A 25,909-nucleotide genomic window follows, 5' to 3' on the forward strand; every position below is an offset into this window, starting at 1 on the left:
TTTCACAGAGGAAGACTGCACTGCAATTCCTTCTCTAAATCCTCACGCGAACGAAAAAATGACTGATATTGAAATAAGTGTCCAAGGAATAGAAAAGTAACTGAAATCACTCAACAGAGGAAAGTCCACTAGACCTGACGGGATACCAATTCGATTCCACACAGAGTACGTGAAAGAACTCGCTTTATTTGTTCAAGAGACCCAGAAAATATTAGATACAGGCTCCCAGGGAGATGCCATTTTCCTTGACTTCCGGAAGGCATTCGATACAGTTCTGCACTGTCGACTGATAAAGTAAGAGCCTACGGAATATCAGACCAGCTGTGTGACTGGATTGAAGAGTTTTCAGCAAACAGAACACAGCATGTTGTTCTCAATGGAGAGACATCTACAGACGTTAAAGTAACATCTGGCGTGCCACAGGGGTGTGTTAAGGGACCATTGTTTTTCACAATATATATAAATGACCTAGAAGATAGTGTCTGAAGTTCCATGCGGCATTTCGCGGATGATTCTGTAGTATACAGAGAAGTTGCAGCATTAGAAAATTGCAGCAAAATGCAGGAAGTAGCAACAGACCCTTAACATAGACAAATGTAATGTATTGTGAATACATAGAAAGAAGGATCCTTTACTGTACGATTATATGATAGCAGAACAAACACTGGTGGCAGTTACTTCTGTAAAATATCTGGGAGTATGTGTACAGAACAATTTGAAGTTGAATGATCATATAAAATTAATTGTTGGTAATGTGAGTGCCAGGTTGAGATTCATTGGGAGAGTCCTTAGAAAACATAGTCCATCAACAAAGGAGGTGGCTTACAAAACACTTGTTCAACCTATACTTGAGTATTGCTCATCAGTGTGGGACCCGTACCAGGTCGGGTTGACAGAGGAGATAGAGAAGATCCAAAGAAGAGTGACATGATTCGTCACAGGGTTATTTGGTAACCGTGATAGCGTTACGGAGATGTTTAGCAAACTCAAGTGGCAGACTCTGCAAGAGAGGTGCTGTGCATCACGGTGTAGCTTGCTGTCCAGTTTTCGAGAGGGTGCTTTTCTGGATGAGGTATTTAATATATTGCTTCTCCCTACTTATACCTCCCGAGGAGATCACGAATGTAAAATTTGAGATTTGATCTCGCACGGAGGCTTTCCTGCAGTTGTTCTTCCTGTGAACCATACGCAACTGGAACAGGAAAGGGAGGTAATGACAGTGGCATGTAAAGTGCCCTCTGCCACACAGCGTTGGGTGGCTTGCAGAGTATAAATGTAGATGTAGAAGGAGGAAGCTGGAGCAGGGAGGGGGGGATAGCAGGCAGGGGTGGGAGACAGTATAAGTGCTGCTGGGAGCATGCAGCAGGGATGAGGTGAAGAGTGAGGCAACTAGGTACAGTCGGGAGGTCATATGGAGGGGAGGGGTTAGGCGGGGGTGGGTGGGGGGAGTGTGGGCGGGGGATGTGGGTTAGAGAAAAGGACGATTACCTCTTGTCGTATCCAGAAATGATAAATGTCCTGCCTACATCCCTTCCTACTCCTCCCACAGAGGTATTCTGCCACCCACTGAACACACACAGTATTCTCATCCATCTTTATAAAATCCCTGCTCCCAAAACCCTGCTTCGTGGCTCATATCCCTATAATTTACCTAGTTGCAAGATTTGTTCCATAAATCCTCCCACCACCACCTACTTCACTCCTGTCACAAACACCACCTATCCCATCAAAGGCAGGGCTACCTGTGAAACCAGTCATGTTGCCTGTCCGCATGAATGTCCACCAACAATCTCTGACCAAGAAACAGCTGGATCACCCTGTTGCCGTGTACAGTGCCTAACATGACATCCTTCATTTCAATGACTGCTTCAAAGCCTCTGCCACCTGGATTCTTTCCACCAATACCATCTTTTCTGAAATGCACAGGTGAGAACTCTCCCAGCAGTATATCCTACATTCTCGTAACCCTCCTGGTCTTAACCTTCATTAGTCATTGTCCTCACCCATCTAGCCCCTTCCCTGTTTTCCCATTCCAACACTACACAGCTATCTATATTCCACCAACTTGCCCAGTCTTTAGTCTTTTTACTTCTCTCCTTTTCTGCTAAGCTCCCCCCTCCCTCCGTCTAACCTCCTGACTGCACCTTGTTCCTGCATGCTCCCAGCAGCACTTTATGCCCCCCCCCCCCTACACCTACCCTGCTATCCCTCCCCCTCAACATCCCAGCCTCCTCCTTTTCCCCACCCAGTTGCCTCTCCCATAGTAGCCCACTGCTCACAGTCTGGCTCCAGCTGCCAGAGACAGTGGTCACGCGCGCATGATTTGACAAAGGTCTTATTCGCCAAAAGCTAATTGTGTGACAGTCTTTATTGTGCCTTTCTGTGATCTCCACTATATGGTGAGTAGCAACTATCCTTTTCATTATTCAATCAGATCTTGGTAAGATTTCAATGTGGTGCAGAGATCAGCAACATGCTCTAAATGTTCAGAAATGTAAAATTGTGCACTCCACACACACACACACACACACACACACACAAAAACATAGTATCCTGTAACTACAGCATCAATGAGTCACAGTTGGAATCAGCCAACTCATACAAATACCTGGGTGTAACACACTGTAGGGATATGAAATGGAATGATCACATACAGTCATGTGTAAAGCAAGTGGTAACTTCAGTTTATTGGTAGAATACTGGGAAGTGCAATCAGTCTACAAAAGAGATTGCTTACAAATGACTCGTCCAACCCATCTTAGAGTATTTCTCAAGTGTGTGGGACCTGTGCCAGATAGAACTAACATGAAATATTGAACATATACAGAGAATAGCAGCATGAATGGTCACAGGTTTGTTTAATCCATGGGAGAGTGTTACAGAGATACTGAAGGAACCGAAATGGTAGACCCCAGAAGACAGACATGAAGTATCCCAAGGAAATCTATTAAGGAAGTTTAAAGCAGCGGATATAAATGATCACTCTAGGGATATACAACAACCTCCTATGTATCGCTCAGAGGAATTGCTTGGATAATATTAGAAGAATTACTGCATGCACAGAGGCATTCAAACAATCATTTTTCCTGTGTTCCATATGTGAATGGAACAGGAAGTGACGCTAACAACTGGCACAATGAGATATACCCTCTGCCACACACCTCATGGTGGTTTACAGAGTGCAGATGTACCATATTTACTCTAATCTAAGCCACACTCGAATCTAAACCACACCTGAAAAATGAGACTCGAAATCAAGGAAAAAATCTTTTCCCGAATCTAAGCCGCACCTGAAATTTGAGACTCTAAATTCAAGGGGAGAGAAAAGTTTTAGGCCGCATCTCCAAATCGAAACAAAGTTGGTCCACTGTAATATGAGACAATTTAGGTCGAATGAATGACGATACAGCTACAGTAGTTTGGTTCGAGTCGTAGGCTCAGCAGTTATGTTTTACCAGGTAGCCATTGCTATGCGTCAGGCGTTCCATCCATATTTAACAGGTAACCTTCCTTTTTCACGTGCTTCATCTGGTTTGAATTGATTGCTTATTTTTCTTTGATCTGATAAGTGCCGTTTTCTGTGTTAAAGGTATTTACGTCACTCTAAGCTGAAAATTCATTACTGTACTGTGTCGTACATTGTTTGTCGCATTCTGATAGTGCGTGTTTATGGCCTGTCGCCGCTCGTGGAATGGCTTGCTTTTGTGCGCACTACCGCCGCTTACAATTAGAAAAGAAAAAGAAAAAGAGAAAAGAAAAAAAGAAAGAAAAGAGGAATCATCTCATTAGCGAAACAATGGCAAGAGACTGCTATTTGTTGTTACTTACACTGCTGCTTTCTTTGATAATGATCAACAAGAACCAAACAGTAGACTGCGTATGATAGAAGACGTTCTGAACGAGAGTTTAGCGAAAACTTTTCTCTGTTTGAAAATCTTTGCAGGTGCCTCTTTAGTACATTACATTCTGCACAGAAATTAAGAGTCATCTTAGATTTAAAAATCTAGTTAATTGCTGTGCTTCATTTCTGACTGTATCACTATTAGGCATAAGAATAATACGAATATAAACATGACATGATATGTGTATTCTTCTGCGTTTGCTGTTGTCTAACTCTAGTTTCGTAATTTATTAGGCAGACAGGATTTAAATGAGATAGCAGCAAACATGAAACAATACATGGTAAAATGTTTATATTCATATTATTCTTATGGTGAACAGAATACTGCATGTGATTCACAATTCATAAAAGTTCCTATTAGCAACCATTTCTTCTCACAGGTAGGAAAAAATTCAGAACGTAGAACTGGCCATATTGACGAATAGAGTTGGCCATATTGACAAACATACCAAACAGTCTTGCCAGTCGGATTTTCGTAGTACATTAAAATGCTGCTACATTCGAAGATGAACAATACGGAATTTGTATTTACTTCTTTGGATAATGTATGAAAATGAAGTTGTCGAAACTCTGGGCAGAGAAAAAAGCTCGCCCTCCACCTTTTTTTAAAATTTATTTACTGATGCAGAGGATTTGGTGCAAGTATTTATCTGTGTGCCTACAAAGCATCCCTGTGTAGCGCTACATATATTCGACAGCAGAAGTTAGTTGTGGCGGCACCCACCAACAATTTTCAGAACTTCCGCTTGCTTTGCACTCAATTCTAAGCCGTAGGCAGTTTTTTGGATTACAAAAACCAGAAAAAAAGTGCGGCTTCGATTCGAGTAAATACTGTAGATTTAGAAGATACCTGTACTTTGATATCTCTGCCACTACATGCCAAATGCATCTGCTCCAACATGAAATCCAAAACCTACACAAAAAACCTATGGAAGGATTTCCTCTCTTGCTGCCATCTGACTCATTTTGCGAGGGCACGAAAATGGTAGACATAACCCACTCGTTAAAATTCAGAATGCATAAAATAGTGACGCAAGAAGAATTACAGTTATTCTTATCATGATATAATTATTGTCAGATAAAGAGGAATATTCGACACGAGTCATTAGCTTTGACCAGTGACGTAAGTAACAAGTGAAAAATGTTGCAACAACATAGTGACTATGTCATACCACTATGTCTCTCCACTTTCTCGATCATGTCGTCAGACCGGCTTGTGCGAGCCCGAGGTTATTTCGGTTTGTTGTCTCACAATGTTCTGCCTTCATTAAACTGTCGCACCAACGAACGCACCTTCGACACATCCATAACTCCATCACCACATGTCTCCTTCAACTGTTGATGAATTTCAATTGGTTTCACACCACACAAATTCAGAAAACGAATGATTGCACGCTGTTCAAGTAAGGAAAACGTCGCCATTTTAAGTGTTTAAAACAGTTCTCATTCTCACAGCTGGCGTTAAAATTACATCTGCCATACGGTGCTGCCATCTCTGGGACGTATTGAAGATGAACGAGGCCTCATTTTAAAACAATGGGCATGTTTCTATCTTTTTCCAGTCCGGAGAAAAAAAAATCGGAGGCCTTAGAACTCGAATGCACCTCGTACAACATCAATGCTTGCTCTACATGCACAAAGAGGAAGGCCAGCAATGCACAATGAATACAGTGATAGAAATCAATGTAACTTTAAACAGATTAATCTTTATCGCTGAGAGCACTTGGCTACAAGAAATTGCTGTATAATAATAGATCTTTATACATGAAGTCTGATGACTCTTGAGGTATATAAGATGTAGCTAGCGGCAGATCATATCTAATTTCCTGCAAATCATCAGGTAAATTGTAAAATTATCGAGCACAGAAGAAAATAATAGATACAAGGACAATGGAAAATACTAGAGAAGCTAAAATTAGTACTGCCAGTGACACGAATCGACATCAAGAAATGCAAATTCACTGCATTTTGGAATGGCTGTAAAATTAAAACTAAATATGCTTGAGGCAAAATATTTCATATTGTTACTCACTACCACAAAGAAATTATAGATAATGGTTTCATATACCAAAGTCACACTTCAGCATTAAAATCCATGCCTTTTGGAGAGATCTTCAATGGGGAGTGTACAACTGAAAGTGCATATTCTCATAATATGCGCATATAAACATGAAACCCACCAAACGTTTTAGCTTCGAGGGCACTGAATTCAAGACAGTTGCTACTCAATTCGCTTCTGGCCAAACACAGCACAGGACACAATCTTGTCTGCCAGTAATAACACACATTTACTTTCTTGCTTTTCCCAAACATTTAGCTGTTTTCTTCTCATTAAACCTAGTTTTGGTGACACACTGATCTTAGCTTAGTCCAAGGTCTACGTTACGCGGAAGGTAACAGTTGGGTTGAGAGTTGCTGAAGCTAACGAATGTGGGAGGGGAAAAAAACTGGCGGTGATAAAGGCCTTATCTGTAGCTTGGTCTGAGCTGTAGGTTGGACTGGAAGGTAGCAGCTTGGTTGAGTAGGTGATGCCAATGAATGTGTAGCAACATGGGATCAGGCCAGGGGATGATACTGAAATCCAGACGCTTGCTTCAAGTTCTGTTGCAAGTTCAGCACTTATGCCACACAATGGCTCTGCAACTATGGCAAGGCTGTAGGGCAATAACTGGCATTCTCATTATTTTGACAGCGCTTAGTGGACCATATACATGACCTAAGCTGAAACAAGCCCTGCCTGGGCATGATAAAGCTGGCTGTCTGGCCAAGCTGAGCAGCCGACCAGTTGAGGAATGCTGCTTGCTCCCACCTTTGTTAACTGCAGCCTTTGAGTTTATACCGTAACTATGACGTAGCCACCAAAGACCCCCACCCCATGCTCTAAACCTACAACTGCTGCCTGACTGCCTGCCCAGGCCTTTGATAGCCAACATACTGATGCTACCTCTACAAGACAACACACTGACGTATTTGCTGCCACCTTCAGGTTCAATGGAAGAGTAATTTCTTCCAAACCTAACATGCCATATTTGCTGCTTTTTGTATTACAAAAATGTGCAGTTTCAGTGATACACTACAGTAAAGACAGCTCCAAAACATGCTGTTCTCAGTACATATTATCGTGCTACAGTGGCAGGAAGTAAGATTCTGGTACATAAAATCATTACTGAATTATATACCCCATGTTTAATCAAAACTCGAGGTGGTGGGTGTCTAGAGTATTTTTATTGAAATGACATGGTATGACCCCAATGTGCATTCAGAAAACAGTGCAAAAGTACTCCTCAGTCTACACTGACAAGGACTTTGAAGGCTATGTATCAGTCAAATACAGGACCAGAAAATAATGTAATTTGTGTCTTACTCAGACACAGGTGTGTAGGATGAGGAACAAAAGCATTATATTAATTAGTATTAAAGTAGCATGCTAGTTTGGATTCTATGGAGGAGAAAGATTGAAATAAAAGACTTGTTTCTACTGAAAGTAAACCATTATGCTGCTGTTCATTACATTTCCAACATTCTGTACTATTTTCCAAGTATGCATGTGTAAGTGGACACATTATCAATTTTCTCTCTTCCATCTTGCTTGTCTTAACCCAAAAAAGGAAATGAGAACATGAATTCAACAGTGGTTGTACCTGTAAGACATTACACAGCAGAAACAAGAGCAGACATTAGAAAGTAAGAAACACTAATAAAATGAGAGCATAGGAAAGAAGTAGAGCAAATACTCAAACTGCTCTTAGTTATCATTATCCTCTGCCTTTTTCTTTTATTCCCATTTTTACACTTGTGTGCTTTCCTTTTCATGCCACAAATAATATTAACTGATGCCATATTTTATACATACCTGATTCTCATTGAAAACGTGTTTACATCTTTGTCCAACTGATCTAACAGAGCAATACTTTGAATAATCATATTGTCAGATCTGTGCACATTAAATTTTACTTTGGCACGCGAATAACTATGGCCCAAACCAAGCTGAGCAACACCTGCAGTTTTTGCTGTAAATCCTTTTACCAACCCATGAAAATGGTGGCGGATTCCTGAGAAGAGAAAAAAAAAAAAGTTAAATAGTTAGTTTCATAAGTGACATACATATGTGAGCCACCACCATTGCAAAACTAATGTATAACGGTAAGTATTCATTGTGAAGAGTTTATCATGCTACATTAATTGGTCACTACTGGTGGTAGTGCACATACTGTATGAATGACACAAAGTATGTTTTCCATGAACTAATTCTGGCCTGTAACACTACTTACATTGGTATTTTTCCATTTATTGCTCCTGTTCTGCTACAAATCTGATGTTGGGACAATTTTTTGCCCCCCCCCCCCCCCAATCACAGATTAGTGGAAGAACCGAAGAAGGATCAAAGACAAGCAGCACCATTTGTCCAAGTTTTATAGCTAGAACAATGGGGATGGGCAATTGGGATTCTTCAACACACTGATAAGGTTATCAATGATGAAACACACCCCAGTTTGGACAGGTATGGGAATAGAAATCTGTCCTGTTCTAAGGAACCATCCTAGTTGGGGATCTGACCTTCAAATATATCTCACACGCAGAACACAATTTTAAAAAAGTGCTAGAAAAATGTGTGTGTTTTGGAGACCCTCTGGATAAAATTTAAAAAATGAATTTGAAAATGCTACTCTCAAACATTCGCAAACTGTTCCTATACGAGGGTAGCCCAATTGAAAAGTTCACAGAATGAGAGAGAAAAAAAGATTTACCTTAGTGAAACTTTTTGATTTTTAATCTACATCTACATCGATACTCTGCAAATCACATTTAGCTGCATGGCAGAGGGTTCGTTGAACCACCAACACAATTCTCTATTATTCCAATCCTGTACAGTGCGCGGAAAGAACTAACACCTATATCTTTCCGCACGAGCTCTGATTTCCCTGATTTTATCATGGTGACAGTTTCTCCCTTTGTAGGTCAGTGTGAAAAAAATATTTTCACATTAGGACACAGTTGGCAACTGCAATTTCGTGAGGAGATTCCATCACAATGAAAAACTCCTTTCTTTGAATGATGTCCAGCCCAAATCCAGCATCATATCAATGAAACACTCTCCCATATTTCACGATAATGCAAAACGTGCTGCTGTTCTTTAAACTTTTTCGATTTACTCAGTCAGTCCTATCTGGTAATGATCCCACACCACACAGCAGTATTCTAAAAGAGGACAGACAATCTTAGTGTAGACTGTCTCTTTAGTAGATCTGTTACATTTTCTAACTGTCATGCCAAAGAAACACAGTCTTTGGTTAGCCTTTCCCACAACATTTTCTGTGTGTTCCTTCCAATTTAAGTTAGACGTAGCTGTAATTCCTAGGTATTTAGTTGAATTTAAGGCCTTTAGACTCGATTGATTTATCTTGTAACCGAAGTTTAACGAATTCCTTTTAGTACTCATGTGGATGACCTCACACTTTTTGTTATTTAGGTTCAACTGCCAATTTCCGCACCAGTCAGATATCTTTTCTAAATTGTTTTGCAATTGGTTTTGATCTTCTGATTACTTTATTAGTACATAAACAACAGCGTCATCTGCAAACAACCTAAGATGGCTGCTCAGATTGTCTCCCAAATCGTTTATATAGATAAGGAGCAGCAAAGGGCCTATAATACAATCTTGGGGAACACCAGAAATCACTTCTGTTTTACTCAATGACTTTCTGTCAGTTACTACGAACTGTGACCTGTCTGACAGGAAATCACAAATCCAGTCACATAACAGAGACTATATTCCATAAGCACGCAGTTTCACTACAAGCCACTTGTGTAGTACAGTGTCAAAAGCCTTCCAGAAATATGGAACTGATCTGAAATTCCTTGTCAATAGCACTCAACACTTAGTGCAAGTAAAAACCTAGTTGTGTTTCACAAGAACGAAGTTTTCTAAACCCATGTTGACTGTGTGTCAGTAGATTGTTTTCTTAGAGGTAATTCATAATGTACGAACACAATATACATTCTAAAATCCTGCTGCATATTGAAGTAAGTGATTTGGGCCTGTAATTAAGTGGATTACACTTTCTACCTTTCTTGAATATTGGTATGACCTGTGGAACTTTCCAGTCTTTGAGTGCAGATCTTTTATTGAGCGAACTGTTGTATGTGATTATTAAGAATGGAACTAATGCAGCAGCATACTCTGATAGGAACCTAACTGGTAAACAGTCTGAACTAGAAGGTTTATTAAGTGATTTAAGTTGCTTCACTATCCAAGGATATTTACTTCTACGTTACTCATATTGGCAGCTGCTCTTGATTCAAATTCTGGAATATTTACTTCATCTTCTTCCGTGAAGGTATTTCGGAAGGCAGTATTTAGTAGCTCTGCTTTTGCAGCACTGTATTCGATAGTATCTCCTTTGCAATTGTGCAGAGAAGGCATTGATTGATTCTTGCCGCTAACACACACACACACACACACACACACACACACACACACACACACACACACACACACACACACACACACACAGAGAGAGAATCTCTTTGGATTTTCTGATAGGTTTCGAGACAAAGTTTCATTATGGCAACTGTTATAAGCATCTCGCACTGAAGTCCACTCTAAATTTCGAGCTTCTGTGAAAGATCGCCAATCTTGGTGATTCTGTGTGTGTTTAAATTTGGCAGGTTTGTTTAGTTGTTTCTGCAACAATGTTCTGACCCGTTTTGTGTACCAAGGAGGATCAGCTCAGTCGTTTGTTAATTTATTTGGTATAAATCTATAAATTACTGCCGAGACTATTTCTCTGAATTCAAGACACATCTGGTCTACACCTATACTATTAATTTGGAAAAAGTGGAGACTGTCTCTCAGGAAGGCATCAACTGAATTTTTATCTGCTTTTTTGAATAGGTATATTTTTCGTTTATTTTTGTGAGTATCTGGGGGTTGAAATATTCAATCTTGCTACGCAACCCTGTGTTCACAAATCCCTGTATCAGTTTTGATGCTTGTTATTAACTGATGATTATTTGTTGCTAAGAGGTCAAATATGTTTTCACAACCATTTACTATTCATGTAGGCTTATGAACTAACGTCTCGAAATAATTTTCAGAAAATGTGTTTTGCACAATTTCAGATGATGTTTTATGCGTACCTCTGGAATTTAACCTGTATTTTCGCCAACATGCCCAGGGTAAATTAAAGTCACCACCAACTATACCGTATAAGTCGGGAACATGTTTGAAATCAAACTCAAGTTTTCCTTGAACCCTTCAGCAACTGTAACATCTGAATTGGGTGGTTGGTAAAAGAATCCAATTATTATTTTATTCCAGTTGCCAACAACGACCACTGCCCATATTAACTCACAGGAACTATTAGCAACAAGATAAACTACTTCTAACAGCAACAAACACACCACCGCCAACCGTGTTCAGCCTATCCATTCGGAACACCGTTAGGTTCTTCGCAAAAATTTCGTCTGAGCTTGTATCTGGCTTTAGCCAGCTTGCAGTGCCTAAACGATTTGAGCATCAGTGCTTTCTACTAGCGCTCGGAGCTCTGGTACTTTCCCAACACAGTTATGACAACTTACAACCGTTACACAGACGGTTCCTGTATCTACGTTCTTCTGGTGTCCAGCCTTCACACTTTGTGACTGAAGCTCTTCTTGTGTTTCCCAGAGACCCTCTAACCTAGAAAACTGTCCAGTCCACACCACACAGGCCCTGTTACCCGTGTAGCTGCCTTCTGCGCATAGTGGACACCTGACCTATTCTGCGGAACCCGAAACCCAACCACCCTTTGGCAAGTCAAGGAATCTGCACCCTACATGGTCGCAGAACCATTTGAGCCTCTAATTCAGACCCTCCACTCTGTTCTGTACCAGAGGTCTGCAATCAGTCCTGTTGACTGTGCTGCAAATGGCTAACTGTGCTATCATCTTGCAAGCAAGACTCACAGCCTTTACAACTTCTGTTAGCCACTTGAAACCAGAGAGAATCTCTTCTGATCCAAAGTGACACACATCATTGATACCGACTTGAGTAACCACCTGCAGTTGGCTGCACCCTTTGCTCTTCGTGATATCTGGGAGGACGCGTTCCACATCTGGAATAACTCCACCTGGTATGAACATGGAGTGCACATTGGTTTTCTTTCCCTTCTTGGGAACCATGTCCCTAAGGGGACCTGTAACATGCCTAACATTGGAGCTCCCGACTATCAACAATCCCACCCACGGTGATTGTCCGGATCTTGCAGGCTGAGATATTTCCTCTGAAACAGAACAGGCAACAGCATCTGTCTCAGCGACAGTGTCAGCCACAGACAGCACCTGGAACCTGTTTGTCAGGCAAACTGGGGAGGCCTATGTGCGGCCGCCTGGAAGTCTTTCGCAACCTGCTGCGCCCCGAGACAACCCCCCACTCGACCACAGGTGAGTGGTCAACCTCAGTGCGAGCAGCAACTGGGCTGGCCAGCGGTAAGGACCGATTGGAGGACTTGGACGTGCTGGACAGCTGTTGGATCCCCACGTCCGGCCCACAACAGTGGTGCCCATCCACTGCATCCTCAAGCTATGTAACCGAAGCCATCACAGCCTGAAGCAGAGAGCGAAGTGTCACCAATTCGCCTCGCATCCGCACACAACAATCACAGTCCCTGTCCATACTAAAGACCGTGGAAAAATAAACTACACAGATAAACGGACTATCGGCACGTGATGCGCTACTGTACTGTAGAGCCTGACGAAAGGCAGGAACTGTGTCTAATAAATTGGATTAATACACAGAGATCCAAAAACCTAACTACCGAAGCACTCGGGTGAAACTAAATAATTCGCCCCTGATTAGAGACTTGTAATGTGTCAGAAAATCAGTTTACTTTCCAATGCAAACGAAAACACAAGAACTGTAGCTATTAGATATTAAATTAACATGGAGAAACTCAAGAAACTAAACTATTAAAGCACACAGATAATATAAAATTTTCTCCTGGTTAGGAACTTGTAAAAGTCACAAAATCGGTTACTTCCCTGTTGCTGCTTGTGTCTCGGCCAGCTACTGTTGCCAGACTAACTGACTAACATCAACAAGTCTCCCTTTACACTAACGCACTTGGTTTAGTGATGTTCCAATGCCTTGATCCCATATCGAAAATTACATTCCTTCACGCCTGCACAATATCCGCCAACTTTGGCTGTCAGTTCTTAGTTTGAAGAAAATCTCCATCCACCAAGGAGAAAGATGGAAGTCTGGTGGAGCAAAATCAGGTGAGTATAGCTTCTGTGGCAACAATTCATACCTTAGTTCAAGTAGTTTAGCAACAGCAACAACTTATGTGGGTTCTCATTGTCTTTATGAAAGACAGCTTTCTTCCCTTCCAAACCTGGCCTCTTTTTCACATATCTTCTGCTGTAAATGGTACAGCAGGTTAGTGTAGTATTATCCCAAAATTATTTGACCAGTGCGAAGACAATGTATCAGCAGAATCTCTGATGGTATGACCTCTCCATCTGACAGTATTGCCTTTGATTTCTTTGGTGGTGGTCAATCAACGTGTTTCCACTGCTTTGAATGTTTTGTGTCTGGGGTATAGTAGTGGTCCAAAGTTTCATCTGTACTCACAAACAGGCACAAAAAATCTTGGGCAGTTCGCTACCCAAAGCACTGATATTCATGTAATTACTCAAAGAGTGACCTATTATTATGCAAGAACCTTGATGCACTACATCTGACATCTAGTGGCGATTCCGTGAATTTTTCAAGCTATTCTCATATTTAGTAATATTTTCACTCTTGCAATTCTTCTGGCTTTCCCAGCAATTTGTTGACATCTTGAGGCTTTGTGTTCATCATAGTTTGTGGAATGACTGAGCTACAGACTGATTTAGTTGCCTGTCTTCGATGGGTGGGCCTCCCGTGTTCCATGCATCTGATGTCCACTATCCTAGTAGTTTGGCCAATATATGACATGGCACATTGGCAAGGTATATTATAAATTCCTGGTTTTCATAGTTCCAGATCATCTTTCACATTACTCAATAGTACTTTTTATCTATGTCTAGCCAGAACTAAGAAATTATTACAACAGCGGAAACCCAGGATGAAATGAATTCAAAAATAAGAACAGGCAAAAAACCACAGATGATAGTGTTTCCTGAAAAACTTGTGTTTTAGTTTTGTTTGTGGCAGCTACCAATAATTATCAGCCTAATGATCGAGCTGCCACAAAAATTAAAAACACAGCACATGTTCTCCAATACGCGAATGGGAATGACTATGTAGGACGGATTTAGTATTTGAAAACATACATTTGTACTATCCCCTAAAGGTAAGTTATCACTCATTTTTGTTTCTAAATCATAAACAAGAGATCAGTACTTTTAATTATGAACAGTTTGTTGGCAACTTAGTTGAGAAACATGCAACACAAATTGTTTTGCTTACTATAGTAGTGTCAGCGAAAGAGGATTCCCCACAGCTGGCAGCACTGTTATCAGCTTTCAATTGTGAAAACCACTGCGAGCAAAAACAGTAGTTGGTTCTAGAGCTGTGACAGCAAAGAAGAGTTGTCACAGAATTGTAATAAAAATCATGTTATGAGATCGCTCGAGGTAAATGCATGAAGCAGGTGCATCAAACCCTCTACAACTTTTATGGGTGTTCTTTCATCAATTCTACTATATGCAGCTTCAAGATGATGTAACACAATGGTGGCTGCTTGAGAACTACAATGTGGTGGGTTGTGGATTTACACATTCGTCCCAACTTGTCGCCCTGTACAACAGTTGTTGTAGATGCAGCTTTAAAAATCCTTTAGTAGTTCTTTAGTAATCATTCATTTTCGGTGGTGGGAGTGGGGAGGGGGGGGATGGGGGGGGGGGAGAACTTTCACCCATTATTTTATCCCTTAGCAGTTGAATTTCCAAAAATGTTGAAACACACATTTCTCATTTTCTGACTGAAAAATCAAATACCCATTTTTGCAGTTCTAGCTTCAAAATTCCCTTAATAGTGACACACTTTCAAAAAGCCTCTCTCTCCCTATTTCATCCCCTTAAGAGTGGAGTTACAAATAATCTCTTCTTAAATGATGCCTACAGTATAAGACCCACACACTGTCAAAATTTCAAGTTTCTATCCTTGGCAGTTTGGGCAGGCAATGATGAGGCAGGCAGTGTATCAGTGTGACCCTATTTTACCCTCCTAGGGATTGAATTTCCAAAAACAGTGAAACGTCTATTTTTTCCATCTCTAATTGAGAAGGCAAACACCAATTCCCAAAGGTTAGGCTTTAATTAGGCTTTCCCAATGAAATCTTTTCCTAAAGCTTTTCTCAACATATTTCACACTCTTAGGAGATGAATTTCCAAAAACAGACACACATGTTTTACTTCTAATACAGAAGCCAAATACATATTTTCACAGATTTAGCTTAAAAAATGCTTGGACTATGAAATATTTATATACAGGACATAAAATTCCTGTCTGAGGCCTGCGATCATTTTTACATTAGTAACTGGCAACCAATGCTGTACAATCGCAATAGTCATGAGATGTTCAACTGACTTTCATTAGAACATAAACAGACAATTGAACATATTATGACTTTATTGTTATTGTATAACATTGGTTGCCAATTATTAACAATGAAGCATTTCTATAAAAACTTTCATCCTCCTTTTCACCCCCATAGGAGTTGAATTTTCAAAAACAATGGAACACTTACTTTTTTATTTCTAATTGAGAAGCCAAATATAAATTTTCATATATTTAGCTTTAAAACTGCTTTCATAATAAATATTTTCACAGAAAGTCTCATTCCCTCTTCCACCCTTTTAAGGGTTCAGTTTCCAAAAATCATTGAAACACATACTTTTTTATATTATTTGTAACCAAGAAGTCAAATACCAATGTTCGTAGATGTACATTTAAAAATGTACATTTACAAATACTGAAGTAGTTCTTAAATAATGATATATTTTTAAGAAAAGCTGTCACCCACTAATTCACCGCCACATTGTTATATTTCCAATAATGCTGGAACACCTATTTCTTTATTTATGACTGAGAAATCAAACACCAATTTTTGTAGGTCTAGCTTAAAGACTGCCTTAATAGTGGCATTTTTCAGAGAAAGCTCTTCAGCCCCTTAGGGTTGGAATTTCGAAAAATCCCTTCTTAAACAATGCCTACAGAATAAGATCCACACCTTCTAAAAAATTTATAGTTGGGCTCAGTGATGAGGAGTCAGAATGTCTGTCAGGGCACTGCCTTTTATATATACAGACTATGAAGTTGTGGTTAGGTTGGAACCTAAACATAGCTTAAATTAAATTAATAATCTTGGTTGTCAAAATTTTCTCCTGCCGGCAACATATTTAATTTAAGGACAACAAAGGTAAGAGAAATTAGGATTCGTGTGGAGGCATACAGACAGTCATTCTCCCTCGCTCTATAAGCAAGTGGAACAGGAAAATAAATTAATAGTAGTGGTACAGGGTACATTCTGTCGTATACCATACTGTGGCTTGCAGACTATGAATGTTTATGTATTCACGTGTTTCTTCTGAATACGATGACATTTCAGGAGTTGTGTTACAATGATGATGATCTCTCCATCAATCCTATCTTGGATTCCAAATCCCATGACTATTGAACATCACTTCAGACTCCATTAACATTTTGTTACTTTCCCATCATCTTCACCTAAGATTGCTGCAGAATATCAATTGAGGATTAGGGAGAAGAGAAGTTTGTGGCACAACTTGACAAGAAGAAGGGATCAGTTGGTAGGACATGTTCTGAGGCATCAAGGGATCACCAATTTAGTATTGGAGGGCAGCGTGGAGGGTAAAAGTCAGAGGGAGACCGAGAGATGAGTACACTAAGCAGATTCAGAAGGATGTAGGTTGCAGTAGGTACTGGGAGATGAAGCAGCTTGCACAGGATAGAATAGCATGGAGAGCTGCATCAAACCAGTCTCAGGACTGAAGACAACAACAACAACAACAACAACAACAACAACAACAACAACTAAGGAATTAGTCAGACAACAACAACAACCAAGTGAGTATTTTGTAGTTGGACTGAAGAAACCCTTTTATACAGTATGTTTCTGTAAGAGCCCGTAAAAGTTTAACAGAGCATAGAGAATTCTCCATTGAGCAATTCGAGGTAGGGAACCTGGGGTCAGAGAAGCCAGCTTAAGGAGATGTGGATGTAAACTAGTCTACTACTTTGTCTAGCATTACTGTTTTCCAACTTATTTACGACTAACTCGTGTACAAGTTTATACATGCTGTGCTGTTTATTTACATGTACATTCTTCATTTTCTGCAAGGAAATGAGGAATGAAACTGATTACTAAGAAGTATTTCCTAGTCACTGGATTGAAAAGAGAGGCCCATTTCCATGGAATGCGAGGTCACCTGACCTGAATCTCTGATTATTTCCTATAGAGATATCTAGTCACTTGTGTATGAGACCCCAGAGATGGAATTAGTAGCCAGAATTTTACCTGCCTGTGATGCAATTTGAAACATGCCACGCGTATTTGTCATGCTGCGTCAGAATATTGTTCACCAATGTTATGCTTGCATTGAGGTTGATGGCCCTCAGTTTTAGTACATTTTGTAAGATACAGTACAAAAGGTATTTTCATTGTGTCAGTGGTGGTATTTGCAGTTAACTGTAACTAATGTAAATAAAAAAGTACACAGTATTATGATTCTATTCCCATTATCTATTCCTATCTGACCCCAAGTTACCTACCTCAAATTGTTCAGTGGAGCATCCTTACCTCCGGTGAAATTATTGCATGCTCTTGCGAAAACATCTTGTAGAGGCTTACAAACAGCACAACATTCACAACTGAGAAAGGAAAGGGGGAGAAATGACACTCCCTAATACTTTGTAAGACTGCTTGCAGAATGCAAATTTTAATGTGACAAATTTGTTTTTCTCTTGTCTTTCCAGATAATTTCTCAAAACTACAATCACCAAGTTTCTCCTCGATGCCAAAGTATCTTTTTGACTCCCACAAATGTAGGAGAAATGACAATCGCGATACAGTAGGAGAAATCAGAGCCCACACAAGAAGGTTTAGATGTTCATTCTTCCCCACACAGCATCTGAGAGTAAAACAGTCAAGAAATAGCCAAAGTGGCTCTATGAAACCTCTGCCAAACATTTTAAATGTTAATTGTAGAGTAATCCCAGAGATGTCAAACTGGAGTATAGTTACAGGTCCAAGCACTCGCTTCATTACAATAAGGAAGAACATTCCATGCACAACAAAATTCTGGATGCAGAATACAGAAACATACCTCTTACTATTTCTGGAATTGGGGCTGTATGCTGGCATGTTATGCCCAATGCTTCTGTGATTGCTGCACCAAGTTTAGGTTCAGAAACACCCAGAGTTACAACAGATTTCTTTTTTCTGGGTAAATGAGTCTCCAAAACAAGGCGCAAATCTTCTGGTAGCAATCCTGAAACAGAAATATTATTAATCAAGAAACTAATAAGATTATACTAGTGAAAGGCTGGAATTTCCCACTTTCAGAAGACACTTAAGCATTGGGCATAAACAGGCATCTAGAATGAAAATTTCAACAAACACCATATGATTATCAGCTTGCTAAAGAACATAAATGTTAAACAAAAAATAAATGCTATGTCTTTACAACCATCTCATTTAACATCATAACACAATGTTTATCCCTCAATTGCGAATTGCAGTCAGCTGTACTAGATATGGCAATATTGTCTATTGGTGACACATGAAAATTTGCTGGACTGGGACTCAAAACTTGGATTTCCTCATTGCGAGCAGTCATCTTAATCTTGGCTATCCATGCGCACTCCCTGGACCAGTCTAAACCTCCACACACCACACTGTGTGTTGTACACCTAGACAGGCAAAATGATGACAATAGTAGTAACACTGAACACAGTTATCTCATTAGTGCTACCGCAGATATCCAAGTAAAGTTGCGAGCAATGCGTCCGTGGACAATAAGGTATATGGAGGTCTGGACGGCATGTATGGATAGCCTAGATGGTTAAAACAACTGTTTACAGTAAGAGGGAAATCCAGGTTCGAGTACCGGTCCAGCACAAATTTTCAAATCTCGCCAATATGTAATATTTCCATACGTAATACAGCAACTGGTGAATAAAGTTCATAATATTAATATAGCTGCAGTTTGTCCTGTATACAAATGAGCTTAGAAAGCAGATGCGGAATCCTGCATCAATCACTTTCTAGACAAGGTCCTAGTGGATTCATGCTCTGTGGATGACTGATGAGTGCTTGTACAGACACACATGCATGCCTGAAGGAGCAGACATTTTACAATGAAATCATAATACTGAAAATGTTACCTTCTGAGATGCCATTTATATTTTCCAAGGCTGATGATGCAGTTTTGAAAGGGGCAAAGCTGATAAGTTTGACAACTTGATTGAAACGGCTTAAATCTGTTACAGAAGCTTCAACTTGTGGCAAGAGCATCCCTACTTCTTCAAACTCCTTGACTCTGAATATGGCATATCCAGCTGCATGTTCAAACAACACATAGAGCTCCGACTGGAACATAAGAGAAAGTAATTATTAAAGATTTTCACTATATGAAATGTCTGTCAAATAGCAAGCACTTTTAATCTCATGCAACTGAACTCATAAAAATCAAAGAATCCTATTTTATTATGGGAGTATAATAAGTATTCCTGTATACAAATGAGCTTAGAAAGCAGATGCGGAATCCTGCATCAATCACTTTCTAGACAAGGTCCTAGTGGAAGAGGTTTGCCATTGCCTCCCATCCACCTGTTATGAAGAGTCAAAAGTGTATTCATGTTGTGTGTATGACTGATGACTGCTTGTACAGTATTGTGTTGCTATGGGAGAGTGAAAAAGAGTGATAGAAAATAGCCAACACCTGTTGAACAGCAAACATCAAGAGAGCCACAAGGCTTAATGTCCCTGTCCAATGGATGGAGCATCACCAACAGTGTCACGTGCCCTTACTTCTCAATAGACAATGGTGAAGTTTGGAATTTAATCCAGGGCAGTGTTGCAAAGTCTAGTGATCAGGAACTTTACAACACCACCTCTCCTCTCCTTCCTGTACTGGCAGTTAAAATGTTCTACCAACAGGATTCAAAGAGTGTACCTTCAGGCCAAGTGATACCATAAAGGCATGCATTAACAACCTCTGCTACAGAGGGTGGGTGTTACAGTTGTAATAATCACTTAACACTTTCTTGACTGTCTAACTTTTAAATGGCACATCAGTTTTTATCTGAGGCCTGTAATGTGCCACTGTGAATGTGTAAGAGCAGACTGCTGTTATGTAAGGTGATACTTCAAAACAGAACAAACTTTTTCAAATAATACATATTAAGTTACAGCAAAAGTGTTGTTTTATACCAAGAACTTGCTTTCACAAAGTGTTGTATGAACAGACCTTTCTCTTATATGAATGCTATGCACTGTTGCCTGCACACAGTCACTACTACCACATACCTTCCATAAATAAATGGTAACAGATAGCTTCCAACATGACTGGATCATACAGCGACTTGCAAATTACAGTAATATAACTACTTCACAGAGAGCTGTACACGTAACTGGTGTTGTTTCTGATCTAATAATAGAATGTCTTGCTGGGCCTTCAGAAATAGGGCTGCACATATGAATGCAATCTTATTTCTCTGGACCTTTGGGGATTAATTTGTAGTAGAGGCCTACTTTTAAGACTCCACTACATGACATATGTTTATCATTTTACCAGGTGACAGTGTATTAAATGGATCAACAAACATGGGATGATACACACAAACCACAGAAACTTGGAACAGAACAGTCAGAATTGTAAGTGGCCTTAGATAAAATTACAAATTGATTTTTAATTGTGCATTCATTCAATCATTCATCGCATCCTGTAGATCTTTTCTGCAGCAGAACCTTCAGTAATACAGAATGTGTAAAGGCATAAGTTAACGAAAGACAAGTAAATCACAGAAATTTAATCTGCATAACATATAAACAATACCTGATATTAGTTGGCCTAATACAACCAGTATTGTGAAATGCTCTTAGGTATATGACTTGGTTGTTTAATCATGAATACTATCTATAGGACAACAAGTTAGATAGACAATATATTGGCAACAAAACATCCAATTGAGATATGAAGCCAACATTTTGAAATATGAACTAAAAGAGCCGACTGACAATTTTGGGAAACATTATGTATGACCTCTGCCTTTTTTTTGTAGTTCCTGAACATACAATGAAAAAAAGATACCCATCATCTAACATAGGATACTTTTTCTGAATATAACTAATGGTTTTAATTTTTATGATAAAAACTGCTTTAAATATGGCAAAGTCCGCTTAAGTATGTGTCGAAAATATGAGACTCCAGTAGAGGTTCATCTGCCACAAATTTTATTTGGCATAATAATGGGTCAGCTCACAACATACCCTAGACATTGGAACTATGTTACAGATCAGTTGTCGTCATAACCAAGAATTCAAGGGCGGAGTGGTCCAATACCACATTGTAGACCATTTGAGGCATAAGTTTTTCCAAGACCTATGTTCTTTCCTTCTGAGGAATGATGAGAGAGAAGAATGAAGGGATATGAAAAATTTACACTTCCATAAATGACAGAATTGAGGGAGGGAGGAGAGACCATAAAGTTATTCTATAATTCTTCGAAAAACAAGGATCCAAGCACATTTCGTCAACTTCATTATATGAGACACATACAGTTTGAACTAAGGCAAACACTGCACATACGTAACAGAACACCGACCTCCATGTATACGCTACCATCTACTTGTCAGTGCAGATACTGAAACTTCCTGGCAACTAAAACTGTGTGCTGGACTGGGAATCGAACACTGAACTTTTGCTCTCCCTGCCAAATGCTCTACCAATGGGGCCATCCAAGTAAGACTCACGACTGACTTAACAACTTCACTTTCATCAGTACCTTGTCTTCTGCCTCCCACTATAAGGGTTAACTGGATGTGAATAACGTACTTGATGCAAATGTATTTTCAGGAAATCACACAGAATTGGAAAAAATAACACAATACCAATCATAACAAAATACACTTCCTTGTCCCCTATATCTACTCGAATTAATAGCAAACGTCAGGTTAAAAAAAATTACCATTGTGCACACTCCCGTGTACCAGTCTTCACGTTTAATCTTCACGCCTTCTCCAATTTATTTCACACACGCTGTAATGTATGCACCAAACATGCGTCCACCTTAAACAAATTTGTGCATCTTTGGAGCATAATGAATTTAATATCTTTGGTTCAAATTAAAAATAAAACTAAAAATGTATGAGGAAGGGAAATTAACTATTGCAGTTTGAATAGAAGAGCTGAGGAGCACATGCAGTTGTAACTCTTTACCTCATGCGGTTCCTTGCCTCACAAAAACTGGTGTAAATACAGACTGTGGTAAACACTCAATCTCTAAGCACAAATCTGACATAGATTTTATTTATGTATTTCAGTAATATCTTTGAAGTAAAAGCGTGTCGGCGCGTGGAAAATCAGAGATGTTGGATCGTGTTTGACGGTTTCGAATAGTTTAAGCTTTAAATGAAGTTTGTGCTGGCTTTTTAAGTAACCTACAACAACATACGAGTTAAAATATGTATTAAGCCCTGTCATTTCTATTATTGGGCAGTGACGAAAAGTTTAGTAAACTTTTAAGTGAAGTTTATGCCGGCTTTTCAAGTAACTTATAACACACGTGTTAAAATATGTATTGTGTCCTGTCATTTGTATTATTGGGTCGCAATACCTGTAAGCATTTATTTTCATGAAAGTTTCGGCCGTTTGTTAAATCAAAAACCATCATAATGACTGACAATCGTCCTGCGTGTGCTGTGTGCGGAGGGACTGACTATTGTGTAGAAGCTGGTTTTTATTACTGCAGCGAATGTCATACTCAGTCTCAGGTAAAGATTGCTGGAAGAATTTTAAGTAGTTAACACTTCCATTTCCATTCAAATAAAAAACGACAACAGTCTTGATTTTCTTACATAGGCCTAGTTGAAACCTAATATATGTTTGAGTAACATTAATGAGTGTATATTATGGAAATTAGAATAAGTTCTAGCCATTAGGAATACTAATCATCCCATAAAACGACATTTAACGCCAGATAAATCACATTTAAAAAAAATAAAGAATAAACATACTTCTCCCATTTCCTAAGTGGAATGGCCCGCATTCATATGAAAAAAGTAAAAAAAATCTTAAAGATGTTTTCGTTTAAGAGGTAAAACCAAACTTTTTAGAAAAACGTAAATGTAAATCCACTGAGATACAGTACCCACGTAAGATAAATCTTGTGCTGTTGTAACCAGTCATCACAAAAAAGATACCAATCACAGTATTTATCTACAAAGATTTTATTACAGCACTGAATTAAATAGTAATAACATTTTATGCAACTCTCATATTATTTGATAGTAATAATAATCACACTGTCCAAAAAATAAATCATATTAATAGCATGAAACACCACCTATGGTCTCGATAGTTGGGTCAGTTCAGTTACGCAGAGTGACACCTAGTTTCTGAACTGAAGCCACTCGTTTGTGATGGTTATATCCTGTAGAGCTACCAGTTTGTTCCCAGACTACATTCTATGGCACAAACCCCAGGTGATTTATTTGACAGATTAATGTGCACTAGGATGCCTGAGAGAGAAACAGAGCAGGGAAATGTGTCACCATGTGTAAATGGCTATAGTCATCTTAGAAGATGGGAGTTGTCAGGATGCTGTAGTTAGAAAGGACTACACTTGGTCATTGAGAGAGTTGAAATAAGTTTCCTGAAACACAATCCCAATAATTTGGATGAGCAGATCGATGTTATTGAATGGAAGACTCCCTCAAAACATCAGAGAACTGGCTGGCCTGGCCTGAACTACACCGGTTGCTTCGGAGGAAAGGACCAAACTATAGGGTCATCAGTCCCAAACTACACTGTGGATGCATTGTGTGATGAATGCTTCATTGGTCCATCAGTGTGCCTGACACCTTACATAAATTGAAAAGAGGCAAAATCAAGACTTGTCAGACCTTAAAACATGCCACCAGACAGCTACTTTCCAGTTACTGTCTTTTTTGGCACTTTGAAGCTGTGCTGCATTTTGTGGTGCCATGTGCATTGACATGTTGCAACATAGTCAACTCCAAATGGGGATTGATTGCTATTTCTTTCACGGTGTGTGCTTGGAATCTATTTGAGGTGTACCTACATTCTATGGCAGCAGCAGAGCATGTTTGGTTTGAAATTGATTGATAGGGTGCGACATTCATGTCCGATCCCTCTTTACGACTACCATTTTTACCCTATGTTACATGATTGTGAGTTATGCACCATACCTTTTAGTAACGTTGAACAACCTGTGTCGATTCACCAACAAATCAAGTAGTAACTTTATTCAGGGTGTGGTTATGGGCGTATCCAAACATGATAAATCTCCTGTCACCTATTGTGTTACATCTCCATGTTTACCTACCTTACGGCACTGATTTCATACAGTTGACTGGCTTATATACATGACTTTTCTGCCACACTTGAGTGTAACGTGACACCAGTTCAAAGCCAGTTACACTGCTCCAGAGTGTAAGTACGCTCTTTGCAAGGAGTGACTAGAAGTTTGTCTGTTGAGCGTATAGACATCAATTGGTTCTATGAAAAAAAGTGTTGGCCACTATTAAGCCCCATAGGCTTCTTTGAACTTTATAAGTTGCTAAAATTTTTGTGACTTATTGCAAGTTGTAGACCTGTCAGTAGAAGGCCTAAAAAGGTTGAATATAGGGGAAATTAATTGTGTAGCATCCAATTTTGCTTTAGTGGTAGGAAGGAGTGCCATGAAGAACATAATAAAAATCTTGACTGGCGGGGACTGAGCATAGTAGTGTGGGGTTGAAAAATTGCAGCTAAAAGTGGTGTTTTAATGGTATAAAAGTAATGTTTATTGGTGGATTTAGACCAAATGTTAAATGTCTGCACCACATCTAAGTGGGTGATTTCATTTCAAATCATACAGGTCATGTCAACTTGTGATCATGAATTTCTCTGGAAAGGATGTCTATTAGACCTTTCTATCATACGTGTTAAGAAAGTATTTTTGTTTTAGGGTCAATTCAAATGAAGTGGTCCAATAAAAATTAAGTTGGTTGCTTGAAAATTTTTAAATATTTTAATTTTTTGGTATGTGATTGCCCTATATTTGAGACGTGCATAACATTTTTTAAAAAATAATTTATCTTGCACCTTTACTGGATGATGGCTATTTTTATTTGTAGGCGCACAATGATTTTTCAGTCTGGAGACATTAGTGAAAATTAGAATATCTCTGCATTGGGTTAAGCTACAACTTTGCAGTTGATTTGATTGTTTTTAGAAAAGTGTCCTCTACAACATTTTCTATTACACAAAATGCCCTAAATTGAAAAATAACCAGTCAAAATTACCTCCAAAGTTTGGTATCCAAATTTTCAAAAATCCACTTATTAGGTCCAAAAACAACAAACAAGGAGTGGTTTAGGAGAGTCTTTTTTTTTTATTTTATATTTAGATATCGTACACTACTGGCCTGGATGTGCGCATAGTTACTTCAGCAAGGCCATGGCCGACCATCTGTCCTATCCTCGTAAAAAAATCTTGACTTATTCTGCATGTCTGTATATTTGAACTGTTTATTTTTGTTGTATTGTGATGACAAAACCTGTATCATTATCAAATGATCTTCAGAAGAATAAATAAATACATAAATAAAATTATGGAATGAAAGCAAGTTAAGTGTGCTAGTTTGTTATTTGTATGTCACCTTTGTATAAAAACCTTTGTCTGTCCCATGAACCACAGACATTGTGAAGGTGAGATGGTTTGTGTGTTTCAATGATACATATGGCCATATCATAGGTGTGACCTTAAAGGAAGAATATCTGCTTGAAGAGA

General features: G+C 39.2%; 2 protein-coding genes across 5 annotated transcripts in view; one reads left to right on the forward strand and one right to left on the reverse strand.

Annotated features, from left to right (window-relative positions):
• Positions 1 to 22,453, reverse strand: part of LOC126354760 (nucleolar protein 56) — a 66,936-nt gene extending 44,483 nt beyond the window's left edge. The window contains exons 1-5 of one of the 3 annotated variants that reach the window (XM_050004645.1): positions 22,334 to 22,453; positions 22,083 to 22,183; positions 19,278 to 19,482; positions 18,218 to 18,382; positions 7,755 to 7,953 (exon numbers count right to left, since the gene is read on the reverse strand). In XM_050004645.1, the coding sequence (XP_049860602.1) occupies positions 7,755 to 7,953; positions 18,218 to 18,382; positions 19,278 to 19,482; positions 22,083 to 22,085 (572 nt within the window). In that variant the 5' untranslated portion in view covers positions 22,086 to 22,183; positions 22,334 to 22,453. Of the gene's footprint in view, positions 1 to 7,754; positions 7,954 to 18,217; positions 18,383 to 19,277; positions 19,483 to 22,082; positions 22,203 to 22,280 lie in introns of all 3 variants that reach the window. The other 2 variants (XM_050004648.1, XM_050004647.1) reach the window with 2 other exon arrangements.
• Positions 22,443 to 25,909, forward strand: part of LOC126354759 (TATA box-binding protein-associated factor RNA polymerase I subunit B) — a 292,430-nt gene continuing 288,963 nt past the window's right edge. Inside the window, exon 1 of one of the 2 annotated variants that reach the window (XM_050004643.1) lies at positions 22,443 to 22,887. In XM_050004643.1, the coding sequence (XP_049860600.1) occupies positions 22,789 to 22,887 (99 nt within the window). In that variant the 5' untranslated portion in view covers positions 22,443 to 22,788. The remainder of the gene's footprint in view (positions 22,888 to 25,909) is intronic. The other variant, XM_050004644.1, reaches the window with a different exon arrangement.

The sequence above is a fragment of the Schistocerca gregaria genome, chromosome 3 (assembly GCF_023897955.1).
Source record: "Schistocerca gregaria isolate iqSchGreg1 chromosome 3, iqSchGreg1.2, whole genome shotgun sequence".
Lineage (NCBI taxonomy): Eukaryota > Metazoa > Arthropoda > Insecta > Orthoptera > Acrididae > Schistocerca > Schistocerca gregaria.